General features: G+C 36.4%; 2 protein-coding genes across 2 annotated transcripts; one reads left to right on the top strand and one right to left on the bottom strand.

The window, feature by feature from the left end:
- Positions 1-147: 147 nt before the first annotated feature.
- LOC141592658 (nudix hydrolase 3) lies at positions 148-18,230 on the top strand. Its single transcript, XM_074413411.1, has 21 exons — positions 148-307; positions 1,087-1,266; positions 1,922-1,999; positions 2,116-2,212; positions 3,451-3,584; positions 4,227-4,308; positions 5,725-5,811; positions 6,285-6,391; positions 7,039-7,210; positions 9,611-9,852; positions 10,086-10,167; positions 11,176-11,241; positions 12,786-12,863; positions 12,986-13,081; positions 14,051-14,157; positions 14,299-14,467; positions 15,289-15,372; positions 16,366-16,460; positions 16,682-16,772; positions 16,868-17,014; positions 17,796-18,230. The coding sequence occupies exons 1-21, from the start codon at positions 231-233 to the stop codon at positions 17,847-17,849; spliced, it is 2,325 nt and encodes a 774-aa protein (XP_074269512.1). The 5' UTR covers positions 148-230; the 3' UTR covers positions 17,850-18,230.
- A 122-nt stretch (positions 18,231-18,352) lies between these two features.
- On the bottom strand, positions 18,353-23,110 carry LOC141592659 (tRNA (guanine(9)-N1)-methyltransferase). Its single transcript, XM_074413412.1, has 3 exons — positions 22,610-23,110; positions 20,450-20,809; positions 18,353-18,874 (listed from the first exon to the last, which is right to left on the bottom strand). The coding sequence occupies exons 1-3, from the start codon at positions 23,072-23,074 to the stop codon at positions 18,602-18,604; spliced, it is 1,098 nt and encodes a 365-aa protein (XP_074269513.1). The 5' UTR covers positions 23,075-23,110; the 3' UTR covers positions 18,353-18,601.
- Positions 23,111-23,201: the final 91 nt, after the last annotated feature.

Raw genomic sequence — 23,201 nt, 5'->3', positions numbered from 1 at the left:
ACCAATTTACCCCGATCTAATATAGTCTCACCCACATGGGTAGATAAGATAAAAAGTAGAATCACAAATAACTTATCTTTATCATCCCAGATGAATTTTATTAACCCGTTACAAGTTTGTGAATTTGCGAACAAATATAATGCATTGGATGACATAAATAAGGCAACACAAAATCCAAATCGGGGGTAGTACTTCATAGAATCATAGTTGAGTCAATACTCTCAATAGCCATGGGCGTGGATGTACAAGAAGAATACCTTGACGTTCTTACTAACACTGGTCAATTCACTGGTCTTAGTAAACCCAGGTTCATTTTAATCCCGTTACTCAATTTCTCAACTTCCATATCTTCAACTGCTGTATCTATTCACTTTTTAATTCGACGTTCTTTATACTCGTTCCGTCTCGGTTATTTGTTGACCTTTTATATTCGTTGAATATTTTAATCAATGGTAAACAAATGATCGGGTCGGAAGGGTTCTTGTTTTCTGTAACTGCAACTTTAGATTTAGATTTCGGTTTATGTTTGATTTGAATTGTGATAATGCGCTCAAATTAATGAATTCTCAATCGATACGCTTAGTAGGATGTTTGATTTGATTAAAATAACTCTCACAAAGAATATAAAAGGTAAACAAATGATTGAGACGGAGGGGGTATTCTTTGTGAATTGTGAGAGTTATTTTAATGAAATGTAAACAAATGATTGGGACGAAGGGAGTATCAGTTATAGTTGACATAGTTTTACGATGGGAATCAAATGGAGGCACTATATATAAGACTGAGACGGAGGGAGTATATATTAATGTCCGCTTTTGCTTGAGCAGTAATGTTGTTGTTGTTCACCTACTGTGGTAACTTATTTCGCGGAATTTTGGAACTCGAGTTGATTTTATCTTCTTAAATGAAAATCGTGCTATTGTAGTTTTGGTGAAGATACTTCAGTCATAAAAAAAATACTCTTAGGATCGTTTGAATATCTGTTTTTCAGTTATTAAGATGCTTGGATATCTAAGCTACATGGATTCTAATGCCTTCTAATGTCGTTAGATAATGTAGGTGATGACATTTTTTTACTTCTTGTAGGGGAGAGGTGCATAGAGACGGGGATTACCATCGAGCTGTTCACGTGTGGATTTATTCTGAGAGTACAAATGAGTTACTGCTTCAAAAACGTTCTGACTGTAAAGATTCTTGGCCAGGCCAGTGGGATATCTCAAGTGCAGGCCACATATCTGCTGGCGACTCGTCTCTTATTTCTGCCAGGTGAAATTTGTCTTTGATATATTTAGTAAAGCTGTGCGTTGTTGCCTGGTCTCCGTAGTTCTGCTCAAGTAGAGATCCTGTAGTTCGGTTAGGTGACAGTTTATGTTTGATGTATAGCATCTCTTATTTTAAGGCAATCCCATTTGTCCCCTCTGACCAAGTGTAGAGAGACAATTTATGTTGTTGAAAGCCGTGTCACATTTCACTAATGATCCCAGATCTTTTCGCTAATATCCTGCAATGCGCAGTGTTGTTTTTGAAGGATTGGCCCACTTGCAAATTTGTAGCTTTTAGTAATCCTCTCCCCCTGAAACCATTTTTACTTGGAGTAAACCTCTTTGCCGTTGATAACAAAACTGATTAAACGAGCAGTTTTAGTTGTAATCTTGATGCAAAGTGCAGTTGACAAAATTCTGTAGAAACTAAAAACTCAAGTTTAAAGGGCCGGCTGTATATGGTTGCTTCTGTAACTAAATCTAGCTGACTGAAGTGTATTGAAAACCCTCCTTTTTTACCGAGTACTTCTGTTTGTTGTTTTCGTTTTTGTTTGTCTGACCAATTGATTTGTTGGTCATTTTTAGTAATATCTGTAAACTATGTTGGTAAGTCACATCCATGTCTTGAGCACTTTCTCAGTTTCTCTAAATTCTTGCAGGAGGGAACTTCACGAAGAGCTAGGTGTCAACCTTCCAGAGGATGCATTCGAATTGCTGTTCGTTTTTCTGCAAGAGTGGTTAGTAATCTGGTTTTACTTATGATAGTTATTTTCCCCGTGGCTTTGTTTTTAGTTCTTTATTATCATACTCCGAGTTGTCTGCTTACTGAGTTTACTCATGTTTTCAAATGCAGTGTCATCAACGATGGAAAATTTATCAATAATGAATTCAATGATGTATATTTGGTGACCACTATAGCACCTATTCCTCAGGAAGCTTTTACTCTTCAGGTAAAATTTGCTTTGTGACGTTGATTTGTTCTAATTGTGCAAGACAATATTGAACCTAGACATGTTAATTGTTATATCATCTGCCAAACTCCTAATCAATCAGTTCATTAGTCGCCGTCTACTCCACGCAATCACTTTGAGAGCCAACGAGATGTTAGGAAAATTATTTTGTTCCAGAAAGACTTGAGACATCATGTGATTTGTGGGATCCCATCATTACTTCTAACAAGAAATCACTTGAAATGTCCAAAATTCATAATGCTTATTAACTTTCTTTTCTTTTTCTTTCCAAAGGTAGCATAATAAATTTGCAAGTTCCTTAATAATGACTGTAGAAGGGCTCACTGAACCTTAAAGCCACCATTGTCGTAACGCTTGTTAAGGCTATTGCCAATCATTACTTCTTGCACAAATCAGACATATATTGAGAAATCCCCTTGTTTAATTGCCGAAGATGCAGTTCGTTGTTGGTATGAGCCTTACTATACATGCCATTTGTGCTACACCTTAATTTATTTTAGTGTTGTTTTGTAGAGGTGATGAAGTGATCCTTACTTTGCTAGGTAACTGGGTCCAATTCAGTGTGATAGATAATTGAAAATGTAGGGAAGAGAAATCAGGAGGGGAGTGTAGTTCAGAACATCTCGTGGTGTAATTTTGTTAATATCCTGAAAAATCAAAACTGCCTTGTGCGGCTTGTGGCACCTATTTCAACAAAAACTAAAGCACATGGTTATGGTGAATACCTTTAACCCTCTACCATCATTTTGTTATAACTTGCCACCCCTTATTTCTACAAGTGAGAGTCCATGTCATGATGGTTACCTTCTACTAAACATGCCATAAGGGAGTATTGATCTGCAGTTAACACTCTTCTTAAAAAGTACAAGAGGATGACTTACTGTATTTTTTGGCACAGTTTAAGTCAGTCAGGTGATATAACCAAAAGGCTAGCCTCAAATACTCTCCTTAGATTACATGTCCTCCAATCACAAAGTAACATGATTTCATGAAGATAATTTGAAACACTTTCCTGTCCTGATATAAAACCTTGTAAATCCTCCTAAAACGTGTTCTCAAGTCTTGTAGAATTCATAGCTTCTGAACGTCACAAGATGGAACACCATTTGCAGTTGATGCATGAGTGAATGACATATATGCAAGAAAATTTCTAGGTTTGATATTGTATCTGTCATTTTCTTTTTGTCATATTGACATCTCGTTTCAACTTTTTGAAGGAAACAGAAGTGTCAGCTGTCAAATATATATCTTGTGAGAAATACAAAAGTTTACTGGCGAACGAAGATTCTGACTATGTCCCATATGATGTAAATGGGAAATATGGCCAACTATTTGACTTGATTGCACAAAGGTATTTTTATGTTGATATTGCGTGAATTTGGTAATTAAGCACCCTCCTGCCAGAAAGAGCTTGATAACTATTCATAGGGCATGCCTCCACTTTAACATGTTTCGTCTTGAATCTCTTCCAGTACGTGGAAATGTGTATGAATATTGTTTTGGTGAGATGATTTCATCCTTGTCTAATTTCTAATTTGTCTTTTGCTCTTTCATGTAAGCATTAATAACATGCTTCGCTTGATAATTTTAGAAGTTGGTTTTAGTTGGTAGTGCCGCAGTGGCATTGTTATTGCTTTCATATGGAGTTTGTATGTCAAGAGTTTCATATGATGTGCTAGAAGGGGCGCCTTTTGGTTATCTGGTGAAAACGGAAGGCTGTATAACTAAGTAAAGTTGTGGGTAATAAATAAATGCAAAAAGAAAGGAAGATGGTTTTGTCTGGATCACAAAAAGTCAAAAAGTACCATCTACCACCAGAAAATGGGAAAAGGGGATATTAAGTAGAAAGGCCAGCCTGCTTGATTAGGCTTCTTTTCCATGTGTAATTGTATTATCCCTGCTGGGCTAACGTGCAGTCCTTACGTGAAGATTTGTATCATGCACTCTAGTGATGTTGTGATTTAATTTTTTATTTTACACTGTACTCCTGTAGGTACAAGGAAAACACGGAAAACCGGAGTTTGGCTCTTCAGAAAAAACTCAATCGTTATGCCCCGATATCTCTTCATGCAGAGGTTGGCTGAACCCTTTACTGTTTAATATCTGTTCCATTTCACATGATTTACATGTGCTTGTCGGAGAAAATCGCGAAATACCAAGAAAATGAGACAAAAGAGATGATCATTGTCTTTCTTGTCCAAGTGACCAAGTTTACTCCCACTTTATAAGTTTATAGATCTCTCACACCTGAACAACGCATGAAGACATTCAACACACAGCCATCTTTAATCACTTTTGTGGTTTTATATGTCCTCCCCCGTCCTCACCCACGTTTTCTTTCTCACCTCCTTATTTTCTTTCCTTTCCCCATCCCCTCATGTGATTTACCCTTTTGGGCTGCTGGGTTTGGGTGAGAAGAAAGGACAAATCTGGATTTGCATCGTGCTGGGGATGAAGTTGGTCTTGGGGGTGGGCTTAATACTATGAAGAGGAGTTTTGTTGAATTTTCTTGTTTGGGGTGAGTCAATAGAGGTTCTCAGTGGTTGCGATTGAGGGTGACTTTATCGTGGGTTTTGATGGTCTTTGACTCTTTTGGGGTCACTTTAGGCTAATGTTGTTTTAGATAGTTGTCCATTTAAAAAATGATTTTAGCCCGATTGCGATCACTAGCATTGCAAAAAGTCATGCAACCAAGCTCAGTTATTTGGCCTTTCTGTATTTCATTAGAATCCTCAATATACTGCGCTTGCCTTGAGCTTCACCGCTAAGACTAGGGGGTAGTAAAGAAGCTGAATCATGTCCATATCTCCAGCTTAAGTTTGGCTCGATCACATCATGTTCCATATTTCGCGACTAGCCTCAGCGAGCTTGCAAAATCTAAGTTTGGGCATGGATTGGTGGAGCTTGACTTGTTTGCAGTTTTGGTTTTCCTAGAGTGGTTTTAGGGGTGGCTCTAGGAGCTCAGGTTAACTTACATTGTAAATCCCCTACCTCGAAAGACAAGTGAACTTCTGAGCTTGTCTTGTTTGGCACCAAGATCAGTCCGTGTTTGAGATCCACGGGAGTCGAATCTAAGGGCTTGGTGAGACTGTTTTGTTATGTTACACTCCTACTCAAAGACCTAGAGGGAAAAAAAACTATCCTCTTGGTTCAGTATCTTTGTAAATAGAATAATTTTTCATATAAATGTGGGATTTTCCCTACCTGGCTTCGCTGTACTCAAAGGCTCATCCGATTTTCATTAGGCAAACTAATTTGCATTAACATTATGGATCGGTCTATGCTTCAATCTTATCTCATCTTTTTGCTTTCTGAACTCAGTTTTTTCCAGTGATTTTCTTTTTCATGTTTTCCCCTAATATTTTACTTCCTTCCCTCTGCTCTTTCGCCTCTTACAAAGAGGACATGAAGACAGTTTTCTTGTTGAACTTGAAATGTCTGATCTTGAAGATGTGATCTGGAATTGATTAACTTGGATGTTTATAATGCAGATGTCTGGACTTAGTGCTGCTGATATAGATGCTCTGAAGTTGCTTATTAAAGCTGCAACAATAATGGATGATATATTTCATCAGCAGGTTCAATCTATGGTTTACATGATGATGATATATTTAAGGACTCATTCAGTTTTATTTTTTTGACCCAATTTACATCACGGGTCATCGCAAAAAGGCCTTTGCGTTGTTATCATAGATATAAGGCTGTGTACATCCTGCTCTTGGGTTTCTGTGTGTGATCCTGCTAATAACATGTCAATTATCTTTTGAATTTTTCATTTTTTTTATTACTTTACCATGTTTCTTATGTCTAGGGCCAAATAAGAGTTACTTTAGGCTCCATTGTTATAAGGGGATGTGTCATAGTCCTCTATATAACTCTAACCTGTACAATATGATTCTTCTTTGTATATAAGTTCTTTGATTATACATACCTCAGCGTTATCTAGGGCATACATTAGCTGTCTTCTGTGTTCCAACAATTTTAGATCCCTGTAGGGCTGTATGTGTATCAAGTATGACTAGGTTTGCTTATTTTGCATTAACTAATTCAGGTTTGGGTCAATAATCCAGCTTTGAGGGATTGGTTAAAGGAGCGTGCTGATACTTCTCCGCTGGATGAGTTGAAGTGGAAGTATTTTGCTATCAACAAGAGCCCTTGGTAAGATCTGATATCCATGAATATTTTAGAAGTAACCAGCCATTTCTCGTGGTCTTTATTTTGTGTGTTTGTCTGCACCTTTTTTTTTTTTTTTCTTTTTTTTTACCGTGAGCAAACAGACAATGAAAAGTAGTCACACGGCAATAAATTTATAGATGTATTACATAAATATAACCTCGGTTGAACAAAACTTTATTTGACATAGTTACAATTAATGTTCTATATGTTTTCGTTGTAATAGTAATTATTTCCGTTATTGTTTTGTAGTCTTTCATAAGAGGAAGAGGGAAACCTCATTTTCAGTGGAGTGAAACACTCATTATTCTGTGGTTCTTGATAAACACTCTTCCTTCTTCTCTATTTTCTTTGAGGACTGGGTAATGCCGTTGATGTTATTGTTGTTGCTATAAGATAGGCTTCTTATTTTTGATAGGAAAGATTACCCAGAGAAACTTAACCTTGGTGCGTATGCATAATTTTCGTTTCTAGTAATAACTGACCTGAGCTAGCGTGTTGATACTATTTTTTTGGTTCTACTATATCTTTTTCAGGACTGAGTCACAGAATATCAGTGTTTTATGTTTAAACAGCTTGATCTTCTGAGAAGATATGTTCGCTAATTTATGTCTATAATGCTGTGATATCAGGTCTTGTCTCGATGAAAACGAGGCATATTTGACCACTGCAGATTCTGCACTTAAGTTGCTTTCTAATGTTACAAAAGCAGTACCAGGCTGGAAAGGCCTTGAGTATAGAGCTGCATTTCCATTAGGGAAACCGAGTGGAGCAAATTTTTATCCTGCTGATATGGATAAACTGGTACGTGATCGTTTTTCCCCTCTTTATTCGTCTTAGGTTTTAATGAATATACCTATACGATTATGTGCTTAATGTATGCCCTATTGTCATAAGTATGAAAAGTTCTGTTGCTTTGGTATTTCACAAATTCATGACAGCTCAAGTTAGTCAAGCATCAACTATCAAGGATTCAAGGGATGTGGTTGGGTCCAAATTATTATTTATTTATCTTACTTTATTTCGCAGGATTTGTTCAGGTTCCGTAAAGCGATAGGTAGATCTATTTTTATTGTCTACTATTCTCTAATGAAATATTAGATTTAAGTTTTGGGGGGAGGATTGGCGTCCAATCTTCAATCAATCTCACGAAAAAAATCTACATTTGTTCGGGGAAGAAGTTTGCCTAAAAGATGTCTTGTGTTGGACGGTTGGGTCTCTATGGTTTTATACTTTTCAAGAAGATATGCAAAGGAATTGAAAGCCAGTGTACTTGATACGAAATAAAAATAATAATAAGATATTATTTTATTAGTTGTTAGATCTTATTGATTAAGTTTAGAATTTTAGTTATCTTTTAGTTAGTTTATTAGTTTAGTTATCTTTTAATTATCTTTTAGTTACTTGTTGGCTAAGAAGACTATAGTTATCTATAGGGTGTCATTTTCAGTCAGATTATTGAATATTAAATAAGAAAAGAAACAGAATTGTGGTTGCAATAGTGGTATTCGGATCGACGCGTTTCGTTCCAACCCTAATTATTGTTTGACGCTTTTTCAAACATTAACTCGATCAACTAGACCTACATCGATCACCATTGGTTGGATTATAGGTCTAATCCAAGCAAATATCCGGTTCTTATATTGTTTCTGATGTTTCCGCTGCAAGTTCCACTTATGATACGAAAATTGCGCGGAAGCGGTTTAAAGAATAATGAACAATAATGAAAAGGGATATTTGACCGATCTAGACCTATAGATCGTTCAATGGTGATCAATTTCGCAAGACCTATTGCTAGTTGATCGAGTTAATGTTTGAAAACGCGTCAAACAATAACTAGGGTTGAACGAAACGCGTCGATCCGAATAGCACTATTGCAAGAGCAATTCTGTTTCTTTTCTTATTTAATATTCAATAATCTGACTGAAAATGACACCCTATAGATAACTATAGTCTTCTTAGCCAACAACTAAAAGATAATTAAAAGATAACTAAACTAACTAAAAGATAACTAAAATTCTAAACTTAATCAATAAGATCTAACAACTAATAAAATAATATCTTATTATTATTTTTATTTCGTATCATACTCCCCTTCTTAAAAAAGAATCGTCTCGATTCTTAGAACCACAACCTCCCGGATCAAAAATTTTCATTAAATATCTTCGCCTTGATGAAACAGTTATCCCAAGTGCGTTGTCAGTTGTACCAAAATTCAGCCCAAAGCTAATGTTCAGTTGTACTCTTGAGTAACAATTTTCTCCATTAAAAATGATCAAGTTCTGGCTTATATCAATGATCAAAGGCTGGGATGACCTCTGGTTCAGGGATAACGCCAACGGACTCAAGTAAGTGGTTACATATGCGGTAGCAACAACTTGGTTTTGCTTTGCATCGTTGACGTGAGTAAGGCTGGTGATAGTTGGTTTTGATTCTTTGGAAGATGAAGTCTCATTCACATCTTCATCAAAAACAGGTGGCAAATCGAAATTCAAACCAGAATCGATCTCCACCAAAGTTTCTTCCGAAAAGCACGAACTCTCCTGGTAGCATTCCAACTCCTTTGCCCCCATAAGATCGTCTTGATTACGAATGCGGAAGCGACTTAACGGATTTTAACGAACTTAAGGGTATCACGTGTTAAGCGTGACAACCGAACTGATTTTAACGAATTAAAAAGGGGATATTTAGTCCGTAATTCTACCTCGAACCCGGTGCTAATAACGAAGAGATTGGAGCCCAATCCTCAATCGCCAATTCAAAGTACACTCTCGAATTTTGTATACAAACTGATCCGTAATGATCAAAAGCTTGCAACGGTTTTTGTTTCTTTCAAACTTTAATATTCATAATCTGACTGAAAATGACACCATAACTATAGTCTTCTTAGCCAACAAGTAACTAAAAGATAATTAAAAGATAACTAAACTAATAAACTAACTAAAAGATAACTAAAATTCTAAACTTAATCAATAAGATCTAACAACTAATAAAATAATATCTTGTTATTATTTTTATTTCGTATCAGTACATTTCTTTATGTTTCTTAAAAGTGGGCAGACTTATGTTTAATCAGGTTGTTGGTGAAACTTTTTTATTTATGCTGGTGTCTATAATGCTAGCTTAACTGCTTTGCTGACAGTCACTTGTCTTTTAACTTATCAAAACTTCTATGCAATATATGTTAACATACTCTTAAAACAGGAATTCGAATTGTGGAAGAATAGTCTGACTGAGGATGAAAGACAAGACGCAATGGGCTTTTTTAATGTTGTAAAGAGGCGCAGCGAATTCAGTGTAGATTCCTCAACTGATGGCGGCAATACAGCTGATACGAGTGCAGTGCATGATCTTTACACTGTTCCATTTTCTCAAGAGTACAAATCTTATCTTACAAAGGCTTCAGAGTTGCTACATAAGGCTGGGGAATTGACCAGCTATCCCAGGTTACTTACAGTCTTGATTTGTTGTTCAGTGACTTTTTTCCCTTGGCTATTTTTTTTCCCTTTTATTTACCTTTCTTTGACGGTTTCAAATGATGATTGCTTTTAGCCGACCCTTAAATGAGGTAAACCATTCTGGGATTAAGTCTCTCTTAGCATTGTTGTATACTTGTATCAATTGACTTCTTTATATTTGTGAATGGATTAGATGACGAGTGTATATTTTTCTTTTGTAGCTTGAAGAGATTGCTACATAGCAAGGCTGATGCATTTCTTTCGAATGATTATTATGACTCGGATATAGCGTGGATGGAATTGGTATGCAATTGTAATCCTTTTATCTTTTCAATCCTCCCTGGTCCCTGCCTGAAATAAATCTCAATATTGATAAGCAGAAGAGTCCACGCGGCCAGTGAACTAGTTTGGGGAATCCTTATTCTGAATCATAATATAATCTGGTGAATTAACTTTTGGTTTTATATATCTAGAAATCATAATTGGACTTTGTGCAAATGATTTTAGACATGTGGGAGGGTGAATGATAAATTATTAGGGACCTGAAATGTGTTCCATCTGTTTTCTTATTCTTTCTACTTGAACCACTTTTAATTCTTTTTCGCAAGTTAGTAACTTAGTATTAGGCACTTTCATGTTTACTTAAGAATGTTTTTAAGAGAATGCCAATAGCTTCTAGACCTTCTTCCTCATACTTGACGCGTTGAGACGTAATACATTAGAATGTTGAATTTTTTGAGCAATGGACAATAATCTCTTCATTCTCTAAAGTCCAGTCTACCAAATTTGATGGTTGAAAACAAACATTGATACAAATTGCTTTAAGTATTCGTTGGTTACATTGGAATTAGTAGGTTCACTTTGTTGGTTTTGCTGCCGAAGAATTTGAACTGTCTAAAATAGTTGTCTATACGCCTCCCCTTAAAATACTGTCTCACTTGAGCTAGGCGTCTTCTCATGGCCTTCTGATTCTTTTGACTAGTATAAGTGTAGCAATCTCTGTTACTCCGTATATATTTGTCGTACACACTAGGGTTTCAGATTATGATGGAATGAAACAATCTCACTAAGTTGTCTGCGCTTTTTTCTTTTACATGTGAAGTAACCTTCAGTAGATGCAATCCTCTATGCAATTTTAATTATTGGTCCTCTGGAAACATCCTCTCAGTGTTTTTGACACGGGTTGGGTTACATATATTTGAATTCCCCCCTACCCAACAATTTGCATGAGCTCTTGAGGCGATAGGGTAATGTTGTTGATAAGAAACCTCAAAACAGCAATTAAGTTTTTTTTCCTTCTCGAACTTGCAGGACTCTAAGTTGGATATTACCATCGGTCCTTACGAGACCTATGAAGATGCGCTCTTTGGCTACAAGGTGGGGTATTTGTGTCAATTCTTGCTTTGCTTTATTTTCTAGTGGCGCTTGGACAAAATGAAACTTTATGTACAAGATATTGTTGTTAGATTTGGTTGCGCTCTTGCTGCTTTCTACTGGACCTATGATTGTTTCCAGATGATAGGTGTTATTGTGGAAGGATGAAGATGTGTTTGTCGAGTAATTAGTGTCGGACAAAGCATTTGTAGCAAGGCTGGGAATCTACTCTCTTTTTTCTTTTTCTTTTTTTTTTTCTCTCTCAACATTCATTGGTGATTGAGTTGAATGACCTAACATGATGTTCATTAAATGGGTGTTAGATTTTGGCATCTCAGTCACTTTGTGGATTATGATTTCTAGATTTTGGCATCATAAGCTTCTTGCTGTAAATGCAGTTTTAGGTTATATCCATTTTTTAGTGCCGTCAATGTAAATGCCGTTAAGCTTCTCACCAAAGTATAATGGAATTAAAGTGCATTACCTAGCTCATAAAAAACGAAACTTCATGGAGAGAAATATCCACTGATAATTCGAGAAACTCAGGCTTATTCATCTTATTGAGTTTGAAAATCTATTCATCTAAATTGTTGGTAGATTTTAAGCTCATGTTATCTGATAGGCAGTCATTGGCAATGGACCAATGGTAGATGAAAGGGCTGACAATCTGGGGCCTAGGGAGATGGTAAGATCGCACTACCTCCATCCCGTTTTTTGTCCCCGTTTGACTTTAGTGGTCAAACTATATCAACTTTGACCATTAATTTCTCCAAATATATGTCAAGATTTAATGTGAAATTCATGTTTGATTTACGAAACAATTATTTTTATGTTATTACTTCATAGAAATTGCAACTATTTTTATTGTGAAACTTGTTGAAGGTGGACCATCAAGTCAAATGGGACAGTGTAAATTGGATGGAGGGAGTATTTAAGAAACTGTATAATATATTTGCATAGAAATGTTACTCGACCACGTTTCATTCCTGAAAGATATCTGGTAATTAGGTTACTTATTGTTTGCATTTGTTGAAGAATTATCTGTAACAACTCGTGGTTCTTGCAAGCTTATTTCTAATCTAAAATGGACCTTGATGTGCATATATTCATAGAGTTTGAGGGCTTCTGTTTGTCTTTTTCATTGAAACACATTTCATCTAATAATCAGTTTGCTGGTTTCAAACCATTTATCCTAGATGATTATTTAATCTGAAATGTTTTAAAGTGATTCATGAACATTTTAAATTGAAACTTAGAAAGTTTCTCTTGAACTTTTTTTCTGTTTCTTTTCTTTAAATTGACTCATATAAGGTATAATATTTAGCATAACCACATCGGTGGTTAAGTATTTACTAAGGTCAACAATTGTTAATCCGTTTTACCGTATTATTATCCTTTATTTTAGCAGGACACAAATAGTTATCTGTACGACTGTAAATGGAGTGGCCATGGATGAAAACAGGCCATAGATGATAATTTGATAATGTTGGTTATGTTGGATCTTACTTGTGTTTCTTCGCTCTTACCTCCTCTCTTTAAAATTACAGGCTACTTTTGAGGCGTTTATTGGAATTCGAGATGACAATGCTACAGAAAAACTGAAACTATTCGGCGATAATTTGTTGGTATTCTTTCGATTTATTTATGTGAATCTTAGTAACTGTTTTCTGTTCTATTGCTCTCCTGTTCGAGAGAGATTTAAAAAATAATTAAGCAAGGCTGCACATTCTTGATCTTCTTTGTATAGGTATTGGAGCAGAATCTTCCAATGGATGACAAATTCAAATCTAAAAATGTCACAGCTGCTCCTATTCGTGTTATTCAGCTTCTTTACAATGCTGGAGTAAGTTTTTGTATATGAACTTCATCCCCTCGTGTCCTTTAATCATGTTTGCAATATAGTTTTTTTCCTCTACTGGTGGAAGTTACTGCACAAGCTTCATCACTGTCGGTGTACTTTGGAATTACATCATAAGTATCATACTAAAGTTTGTAGAGAACCAGAGTTTATCATAGGATTCATAGCTATAACATTTAGGAATATTTAACTGAGTCTTTCAAAGAGCTCTGTCTTTCTTATACTTTGAGGATGTGCTATATACATAGGCGTGCTAACCGTGATTTTGAAAGCCTTAATTATTTGGTTACGGACATGACTTATCAAACTGTGCTTCTAGCTCTATGCTTACGGCAAAGATCATAGAGGGACTCTTGATTAGGTGTATTGTTTTCTCCTGTCATGATATCAGTTTGGGAGTTGTGACTTGTGAGGGTGTAACTTATTTAAATGGGCTAATTGTCATGTCACGTGGTTTCCATTATAATTGTGTGTGTAATCTTGTCGCTAATTACAGTCCTAGCTGAAGTTTTAGCCTAGTCGCCTCATCTCATCCTTTTTTGTAAAATGGGCTGATGTTTGACCTATACGGAAGATAATTTTCTTATATGTGGCCGATACGATGAATATGGCGAAATTACAGTTGAAGAAAAACATGACTCCATGTTATGCTACTGCAGTAGGGACCATTAGCCATACTGTGATTTAATACAATCGTTGGATTTGGTTGATTTATTCCCTTACAAGATTGTGATGCCTGAACCCAAATACATCTTGTTGGATTGCACTTCTTGTTGAGCTCTTGTGATGGCTATTTCCCCTCTCTACTCCAGACAGATGGTCTATAGTTAGACTTGCATTCAAACTGGGCTTATTTTTCTGTGTGTTTTTTCTATACTAGATATAATGCGAAGTTGCAGTACTGGAGCTAGATTATCAGTTAGTAGACTTTTAAAAGTACTGGTTGTATTTCAGGATGTGAAAGGTCCTCAGACTGTTGCCTTCAATTTACCAAATGATGAACGCATTGTGAAAGATCGTGGTACATCAATGGTCATGCTTAAAAATATCTCTGATGCAAAGTAAGATTTTCAGTATGTGTAACATTTCTTCTTGTTCTTGACTGGCGATCTTTTTACCCTCTTTCTCTGATTAGAAAGTTAAATATACCCGTGATATACATTTTCTTAATTGGATTTTTCCTTTCTCTTGATTGGACCCAGGTTCGAGCTCATTCTTCTTCCTATAGCCGAGGCATGCATATTACAGGAGCAACAGGGGCAAGTTGACTTTGATTCATTTTTCACTCATACAATCTGTCACGAATGCTGCCATGGAATAGGCCCTCATAGCATAGTGCTTCCAAGCGGCCAGGAGTCTACTGTGAGATTGGTGAGCCAAAATTAAGTCTTCTTTCTTTACCAACAAATGCAGTTATGTGGAGAGTGTAACAATAAGAAGAGTCAGTTGAGGAATAAGGTCCTCAATGTGTTAACTGAAGGGGTTTATATTAAATCAAGAATTTGAAATTAATTTTCTTATTTGATTTATACCTGTTTGATTTTATTATATTTAGAACTTAGTTATTTGGTGGGTGAAACAATAAGTACGAGTAGATGAATGAAGGACAATTATGTTAATTGAAACGAGGTATATAACAAGTCATAAACTTCAAGTATATTTGCTCATTTCATTTCTGCCAGTTTGTTTATATAATATTTAGGTACTAGTTTTAGAATTCAGTTCTCAGAGCCTTAAATGAAGGCTACTCAGGTGAAATATCTAGGGCACGAATCAAAATCATTGTTTCAAGCATTTATCCTTAGGAAGGAACATTGATGTTTTAGGTGGTTGTTGTCTGGGGCAAGTTAAAGATAAGTGCCAGCTTTGACATCCATAATGAAAGCATCTGGAAGTTGCTGTCACAGTATATAAAAATAAGCTGATGCAATTTTCATCCTTAAAGAGTCTGAGTGTCAAATTCTTGGAGCATGTTTGTACGGAGATAAACTCTTTTGCTGCCATGTTTCTGCCCACACTATGATCTGTATGAATCTCCTGTTTCTATGCTTTTCAGCACCATAAGCCGCTCCTGCCTCCTGGGACCTCTATCTACGTAGAACCATAATGATCCGTAGTTTGAAGAGCTTTGTTCTTTCATACTTGTTTTCTAATAATTGTCTGGAAGTTAACAATTTGCTTCTGTCATGCAGGAGCTACAAGAACTGCACTCGGCTCTGGAAGAAGCAAAAGCTGATATAGTTGGTCTTTGGGCTCTGAATTTTTTTATTAATCAGGTCAGTCATTAGTGAACATCACTCTTATGCTGTTATTTTAAGGCTTTTGAATGATACTTCGCAATACATTAGTAACACGTATTGCTCTCTCAAATTAATAGTACCTTTTGCTTTCTGAAGTGTGACTATTCAGTACCTTAGTAATATGCTTATAAGTTATAAGAGCATAAATGTAGTAAAAGCACTATTTAACAGAAATTTAGGATAAGAATAGTTTTATATTTTGATGTAATGAGTACAAAATTTAATTCCAGTGGTCAAGTCATGACATTGAAAACCAGGAGCAACTAATATTTATGGATTTCGTAGTTCGTAGACAGTCATGCATATATGTGTTGGCACTATGTGCAATGTATAGGTAAACCCTGAAGTCCAGTGCCCTTGCGACATACTCCGTATCTTTTTTATTGCCTTCAAACTTATATGCCCTTAAAAGGTAGTTGAAGAATGAAGATTACCACTGCTAAAATCTTAAACGTCCAAGATTACACTATTATTGTTGAAAATCACCCAAGAACCACAATCTTAAAAAGCCTGCACCTTGAGTGGAATTTTAGCCTTCCATATTTACGCCTGACAAGGGAATGCGGAATGGCAAAAATGATTTCGACTGAAACCTTGAGGTGATGAGATCATGGTTACCGAATTCGTTGGGTGCCCTGCTAATCGCGAATTGCTAAAAGCGAATTCTATCATGTTGCTTACTAAAAATACATATAACACACATCCTGTAGGAGCGAATCGCGAATTGGTAAGGACGTATTCATAGCGAATTCGGTAACCATGGATGAGATCCTGTGCTTCCAAGAGAATCAGCGTCACAAACCGTTAAAACCCATCTCGTGTAATTATGAGAATTGGGGGTTAAATTTTTGCATATACTTTTTTTTTTTTGGTGATAAATAAATGATAAAAGGAGAAACAGTCTTGTGCCATATGCTTGAGGCTTTTGCTGCAATCTCTAAACATGCGTTCCATGTCTCATTGTGCCAGGGCCGGCTTCCACGGAGCTTGTGCGAATCTATGTATGTGTCCTTCCTTGCTGGATGCTTTCGCTCTGTGCGTTTCGGGCTGGATGAAGCTCACGGGTAAGCAAATTAATCAAGCTTTAAACTTGTTTTACCTCTACTTGTTTCACTGGAGGGAAAAGGAGAAGGATGATTGTGTTGGAATGAAAACTTTTTATGTTGGATGGATTTATTTCACTAAGCAAAAAGGAAATTTATCCTCCTCGACTTCCTCTAAATCTCTCCATTTAAGCAAGGGGTTAATTAGTATTGGCATCTAATTTTGTTTGCCCAAATTATAGAAAGGGCCAGGCGCTACAATTTAATTGGTTATTTGAGAAAGAAGCATTTGTGATGCATCCTGATGGGAGATTTAGTGTCAATTTTGACAAGGTCTGAACTTCTTATTCCTTCCTGTTTCCTATTGTTGATTGTATTTTTTACGCAAATATCAAAACACTGATTGCTGTTGGGTCCTGTTTAAAAAGGTTGAAGATGCAGTTGAGGGATTGAGTAGAGAGATACTGACTATACAGGCCACCGGCAACAAGAATGCTGCCGGTTTACTTATGGACAAGTATTGTAAACTAACTGAGCCATTGCGAATTGCGTTGGATAAGTTAGAAAGTGTTCAGGTATTATCTCGTACTATTCGTATGAAATCACGGAATATTCAGATATGGTGATTGCTAGTAAACACTGGAAACTACTTGTATTATGAGATCATCTGCACTAAATTGGGGATTAAGGAAGAATGGCACTAGTAAAAACAAAAGATATTCCATTTATCACACATGACTTGTGGGTTGATTACAGAAAGACTTGTGTCTCAAAAATAACTTACATTTTGCTTAATTCACACTCATTCTCCACCACTCAAAATGTACTTACGAAAACGTATTTATAAGTTGAGACGGACCAAAAAAGAATACTTGGGAAAAAAAAAGTTCGGTGGGACAGAGAGAGTATCTCGCAAGACTTCAAGCATTGGGCGCGTTGACAAGGGTGTTTTGAAGGACATGGTTTATTTTAGTGGTTTTGTTTTCAAATTTGTTAGCTGTGTTAACCAACATACTGCTCGGTTAATTATTGAGTGTGTTTGATGTCAGTTTTATGTAAACGGCGTCAAGTTTATTTCTTCTTTGCTGTACTCATGGGGTAGTTCTTTGACTCTATGTGTGTATACAGCACTAATTTTCTGATTAGTGAGTTGTTTAGCTCTATTGTAAATGTAAATATTATGAACACATCGTGATCTCAATTCTTGTTTTCTAAACATCGAAAACATAGTGAGTATATTCTTCAAATGTCAAAGAGCGTGACATTCTCAACAAGTTGTCCTGCACTGCAAGTCTTGCACCTTTGTTTTAGCTAGTCCTTAGACTCCTTACCTTGTGCATTGCTCATGCCTTGCAGGTGCCCATTGACATCGCTCCTTCATTTCCCATTGCTGATGAATTACTGCTTTGAACACTTGAAACTTGTATTCGTGCCTGATGGAGAGGCAAGCTGCCATCAGAATGTACCTGATGGTCTTTCGTGTTTTGATTCGGTCCCTGCAAAAGCAAAGCGAAAAGAGACCATTTCAAAAAGCCAAATGGAGTTGTGAACCCATCGCTTCTTTTTCTGCTGTCATTATGGCACTGATTGTTTGTTTAGTCAGAAGATACACTTGGTTGTAGTTCCAAAACTGCTTGGCATTTTCTATTGTTTCGATTTTGTAAGGAGTACTGTGTTATACTCCGAATCTCAGTTAACTCACCCAACATAAATGTATCAGTTCAATTTGGGTATTTTCCTTGGGGCAGCGCTGCTTGCCCAAAAAAGATTGTTATGGATGTTGAATTTGAAGTCCGTTGTTTATTGGTATGGTTTAGTGAGTCATACCGCCACAATGTAAAACTCTTCCTTTACAGCTGTCAAAAAAAAAAAAAAAAAAAAAAAACATTTGCATATAACTTTTTGGAACTCTATAAATAAGAAAGTTTCTTTTTTGTTCAATGCTCGGAATTAAACAAGAGTACTCGGTAATATTTAACAAAATGTGATTAATGTGAAATTTTTTTCTAAAAAAAGAAAAGAAAAAAGGATTACACCCAACATTACATCGATGCCTCAAGAGATCACATCGAAGTTGGGAAAAAAAAGATTTAATTTGGCATAAGTCTTTGGCTCCAAAATAAACAAACAAAATTTGTAAAAAGCAATCAAGTTACATCCTCCTAGTTGTGTGTAGAGCATGTGTCCTCTTTTTTGCCATTCTCTACTTCTTTCTCACTTGCTTCGGAATCAGTCTCACATACTTTAAGCTTCTTTTGGCTGTCTGATGAGTTATCCGCCTCCTTGTGCTCGTCATCTTCCGATTCTCCTCCAATTTTGCTAGAAGTTGCTTCACAACGTTTCCTTTGAGGAATCACCTGGAAGAAAGAAGTCTTCCAATCTCTTATCTCCAAGTACTTGAGCAGTATTTCTACTACTTGATTCACGGTAAGGACCTGCAGACATAAGAAGGCGCGTGAACAAGAATGTGAGACACGGAAACAGCTTCCAGTTTGCTCCACTAAGATACTCATACATGTAATTGTAACGATGTTCTCGGAATGTAGCCAAGACTAAAAGTGCACACATAACAAGGATACCTATAGTACATAACGTCGTGATTAGCAACGATCTTACGATGCATATCCCGAGGTATCATGTCAGACACTATAAGTAGAGAGTTGTAACATAGGTTATGACTTATGAGATGCGGTAGACTGTAGACAGAAAGTTGAATCCGTAAAGAGTAAATTAAATCTAGATAATAAAAGAGTTATGTTACTCAGACACTACACGTATTCCTGAAATTTAGGATATGTGGACACCGTCAATAGAGCGTCTTGAACAACAAAGTGGACACGATATTGAATGTCTCGAATCCTTGGAAGTTTTTTTGAAAAGAAGACATAAAGATTAGATAAAATTGCTCTAAAGCAGCTTCCAAAAAAATTTCGATGGAGTGAATATTACATGTTCTCAATTCAAAATCTGGATTGTACGTTTGAATACAAAACATGATCAGTTTCAATGACGAACTACTAATGACAATCCTAGCAACATTTCCATCTAAGGACAACTTCAATCTCATCTTCATCTCCTAGATCATAAACAGTATTTTCAAGCTCCGGATCATTGACGGACAAATCTACAAGCTCTTGAACTTTAGCATCCACATCATACTTGTCACTCCCAAAATATTATACTTCGTACATGATTAATCTCAATATAAAAAATCATATAATACAATAATATTTGAAAAGGGAAATAAATTACCAAGTTCGCAATATTTGCAAGGACCCAACTTGTAGCTTTTTTCTTTTGCCTACTAAAAGCCAGTCGAAGATTGTTGTGAACTTTCACCAATTTTTTTGCCCGATCAGATGCCAATCAATTTTTCTTCACGGTTTTTATATGTTATCGTATTAACTCCATTTCCACTCACAACAAGAAGAGACATGCAGACATGCAGAGACAAAAGCTTTTGTCTGAGCCTGCCTCTTCTTCTTCTTCTTGCTGTGAGAGAAACTGGAGTCGGTACGATAACATAAAAACTGTAAAGAGAAATCGATTAACCTCTCATGGAGCACAAATTTTGGTGAAAGCTCACAACAATCTTCAACTATTAGCAAGGCAAGAAGAAAGCTAGAAATTTAGCCTTTGCAAATACTGTGATTTTGGTAATGTGTTTGTTTCCTTTTTCCAATATAATTGAGTTATATGATTTCTTGCATTAAGGTTAATCATATACGGAGTATAACATTTTTTCGGGCGCGACAAATATGACGTGGATGCTGAAATTGAGGAGCTTGTAGATTTTTCCGTTGATGATGTGGAGCTTGAATGTGTTGTTTATGATTTAGGAGATAAGAGATAAAGATAATGTTGAAGTTATTTTTTGCTAAAAGGGTCAAAGAGGACAATATACATGGGATGAGAGGGGTAACAAAAAGCAAATGGTGTTATAGCTATTAGTAAATTTCACACATTATAATACAAAGTAAGAAATTAAGTGAAATGACTACGACACTGACCTGCGAACTAGACATCTTCAAGTAATTGCCAATAGGAAGCTTGGCTGTTTGGATCCCTTGTTCTTGAGCTTTCTTCATAGTTAACCCTTTCCACCGATTGCGATCTACTAAACCTCCAATAATATACATCTTCTTAGGATCCAGATCTTCCAGAACAGTTTCCGAGTCTGCGGTTAGATAAACTAGGTTCTCCTTCTGGTCTTGCAAAGCCTCAATATAAGATCGACTCTCTTTCTCAATGACCCACTTATCAACTCCTGGGATTCTCTTCAATTGGCTGTCCATAGTACCTTCACAACCAGTTAGCCACAGATGACAAGGGGAAGTGCTCCTTCCATTCACTGCATAACAATACATTATCTGCAGTTTGTATTAATTAATGGACAGAGTACGATCAAGGGATGGAGATAGCGAAACATCCAAGAATATAACAGACAAAACATCTTTCAATCGAAGTTGCCAGTGGATACGAATGAAGTACATCCAACACGAGAAATCTCCTAATAGAAAGTGGGATATATTTTTCTGGGCATCCAACAAGCTAATTCACTACATTTTTTCCCATTCTGGTTATTCAAGCCAATTCACGCATTTCACTTTTAGGTCAATTTTGCATTTAAAAGGAGAAAAGTACCCTTGCAAAAATATGTGGTTATGTTTCTTCCTTACACTCTTCATCGACTACACTTAGAGTGCCTTCCTAATTGCCCCTTTCTTAAAACTTGTGCCATTTGAAAGTGTAGTGCTTCCATATGAAAGGAAGTAGTAGTTTAAAGCAAGGGACATGATAGAATATCTTGAAACAGTTCGTGATTCATTAGCAGTTAAGCGAATCCACTAGCCTAACTTTCAGTTACTTATCAAATGCACTTAGAAAACTACATACTATAGTTCGTTTATGACCATTCTGTCAACCATTGCAGGCCGCAACTGTCGAAACAATGTTATCTGTATGCAAAAGCAGTCTAAATTCCCAGTGAGCCTTTACATGCCAATCCGACAATAGGACTTCCAACGCCTTAAAATTCCAGCAAACAAAATTACATAATCCAGCACTACTCTGATGACACTTTGGACTTCTGACATCGCACGACACATATTTAATAGATGTGACAAGAGGGCACAAATCAAAGCAAAGGGAATTGGGAAAAAACTGTTAAGACTTGTAGAGCTCTAACAAAATTAATTCACCAATAAATATTTTCATCAGACTCGATAACATTCATAGAGTTCAAGTTATATACAAGGGGTCAATCTAAATGGCTGTATGAAATCACAAATTCCAAACAACTCAAAAGCACCCAAATTTTCAAAAAGAAAAAAAAAAACAGAAAATGTTACTCCCTAGTCCCTCCATCCTAATCAATTGTTTACCTTTTATTATTTGTGAAGGATATTTTAATCAAAGGCAAACAAATGACCACGAAGGAAGCATGGCTTTGTTCGGTTAGCTAAGGCCTAAGAGGGTAGCAGGGAAATAGAGGGATCCATTTTCCCTCGACTAAGCCTTGTCAAAATCCCTCCAACATAAGAAAGATTTGAAAGGAAAATACAATGCTTATTGCTCCATTCCCCCTCACCCTCCCGTTCCCTCTCCTCCATTCTCCTCCACTCCCCTCCCCTTCCCTCCTCTTTTGCTATCCAAACACATCCTATACGATACATTCACCAATTTAAAGGTTGCCCCATGTACCAAGATACAATTTTAATATAACATCATAGCTGCCTTGACACATTTTATAAATCACGAATTATAACACAATAAGTGCAATTTAAAACTAATCTTGAAGGCCTTCATCAAACACCGGGATCTCGAAAATGTATCCTATGATAAAAATTAAACTTCTGTCATCCCCACAATGCATTCAATAGCTCTATATGAATCATTATTAGCCCATCATTTCAACCATCAACCTCCCACAAATTTCAGGTTCAAGGTAATCGAGTATACGCAACCTTACCTTTGTATTGTACAACAAAGAATCCTCATTTCCAAATGACCCAAAATAAAAATTGCATCGAATTAACAAACAATACAACACCACAAAACAAAGCGCAGCCAATTTAGCGAGTCATTTTACCTAATCCTACACAATCCACAACAACAACAACAACACATACAAAATTCCGAAAGACAGAAACCATAAAAATCAGACGCACCTGTTGAACAAGACTATGAAGTTCAGACTCAGTCATAAGGTCAGCAAACTCAAGATCAATAACAATACTTTGACCATGGAGTTTCCCCCATGAAAGCTTCTCAAATTTCTTAACCCTTTCTTCAGATCTTTGCTCCATTCTTTCTTTCCTCAACCCTCTTCTAGACTCAATAAGCTTCATCTTTTCCTCTTCACCCAAAGCAGCAAGCTTTTCATCCCATTCTTTCTGTTTTCTCAATTTCTCAGCCATTTTATGTTGTTTTTCTAAAGCTTTTTTCTCTGCTTTCTTTGCTTCGTATCTTTCTTGCCTTTTCAGCTTTTTTTGGGCGTTTTTTGAGATGGGTTTTTCATGGAGGTCGGATATGGATTGAGGGGTTTGTTCGGTGGTTATGGTGGCGGCGAGGGTGGTGGTGGTGGTGGTGGTGGTGGTGGTGGTTGATTGCTCATTTTGTGGTTCTTCCGCCATTTTTGTTTGTTTTTTTTTCCGACTTTGTGTGTGTTGGGGTTTTGGGAAGGTTTAATGGATTCTACTCGGGTCGAATAACTCGATTCGAACTCAAGACCCGCAATTTGACCCAAATTCAAATTGACCT

Source organism: Silene latifolia, chromosome 7 (assembly GCF_048544455.1).
Source record: "Silene latifolia isolate original U9 population chromosome 7, ASM4854445v1, whole genome shotgun sequence".
Classification (NCBI taxonomy): Eukaryota; Viridiplantae; Streptophyta; class Magnoliopsida; order Caryophyllales; family Caryophyllaceae; genus Silene; species Silene latifolia.
The sequence above is the reverse complement of the archived record's forward strand: the minus strand, read 5'-3'. Positions and strand labels throughout refer to the sequence as shown.

Coding starts and splice junctions, on each gene's coding strand:
- LOC141592659 (XM_074413412.1), bottom strand. CDS start 23,074: ATGGCGGAAGAACCACAAAATGAGCAATCAACCACCACCACCACCACC. Junction 20,810..22,609: donor TTCATAGTCTTGTTCAACAG/GTGCGTCTGATT, acceptor TACAAACTGCAG/ATAATGTATTGTTATGCAGT. Junction 18,875..20,449: donor TGAAGATGTCTAGTTCGCAG/GTCAGTGTCGTA, acceptor TTATGTCTGCAG/GTCCTTACCGTGAATCAAGT.
- LOC141592658 (XM_074413411.1), top strand. CDS start 231: ATGGGCGTGGATGTACAAGAAGAATACCTTGACGTTCTTACTAACACT. Junction 12,864..12,985: donor TATTCGGCGATAATTTGTTG/GTATTCTTTCGA, acceptor TTCTTTGTATAG/GTATTGGAGCAGAATCTTCC. Junction 16,461..16,681: donor GGGCTGGATGAAGCTCACGG/GTAAGCAAATTA, acceptor CCCAAATTATAG/AAAGGGCCAGGCGCTACAAT.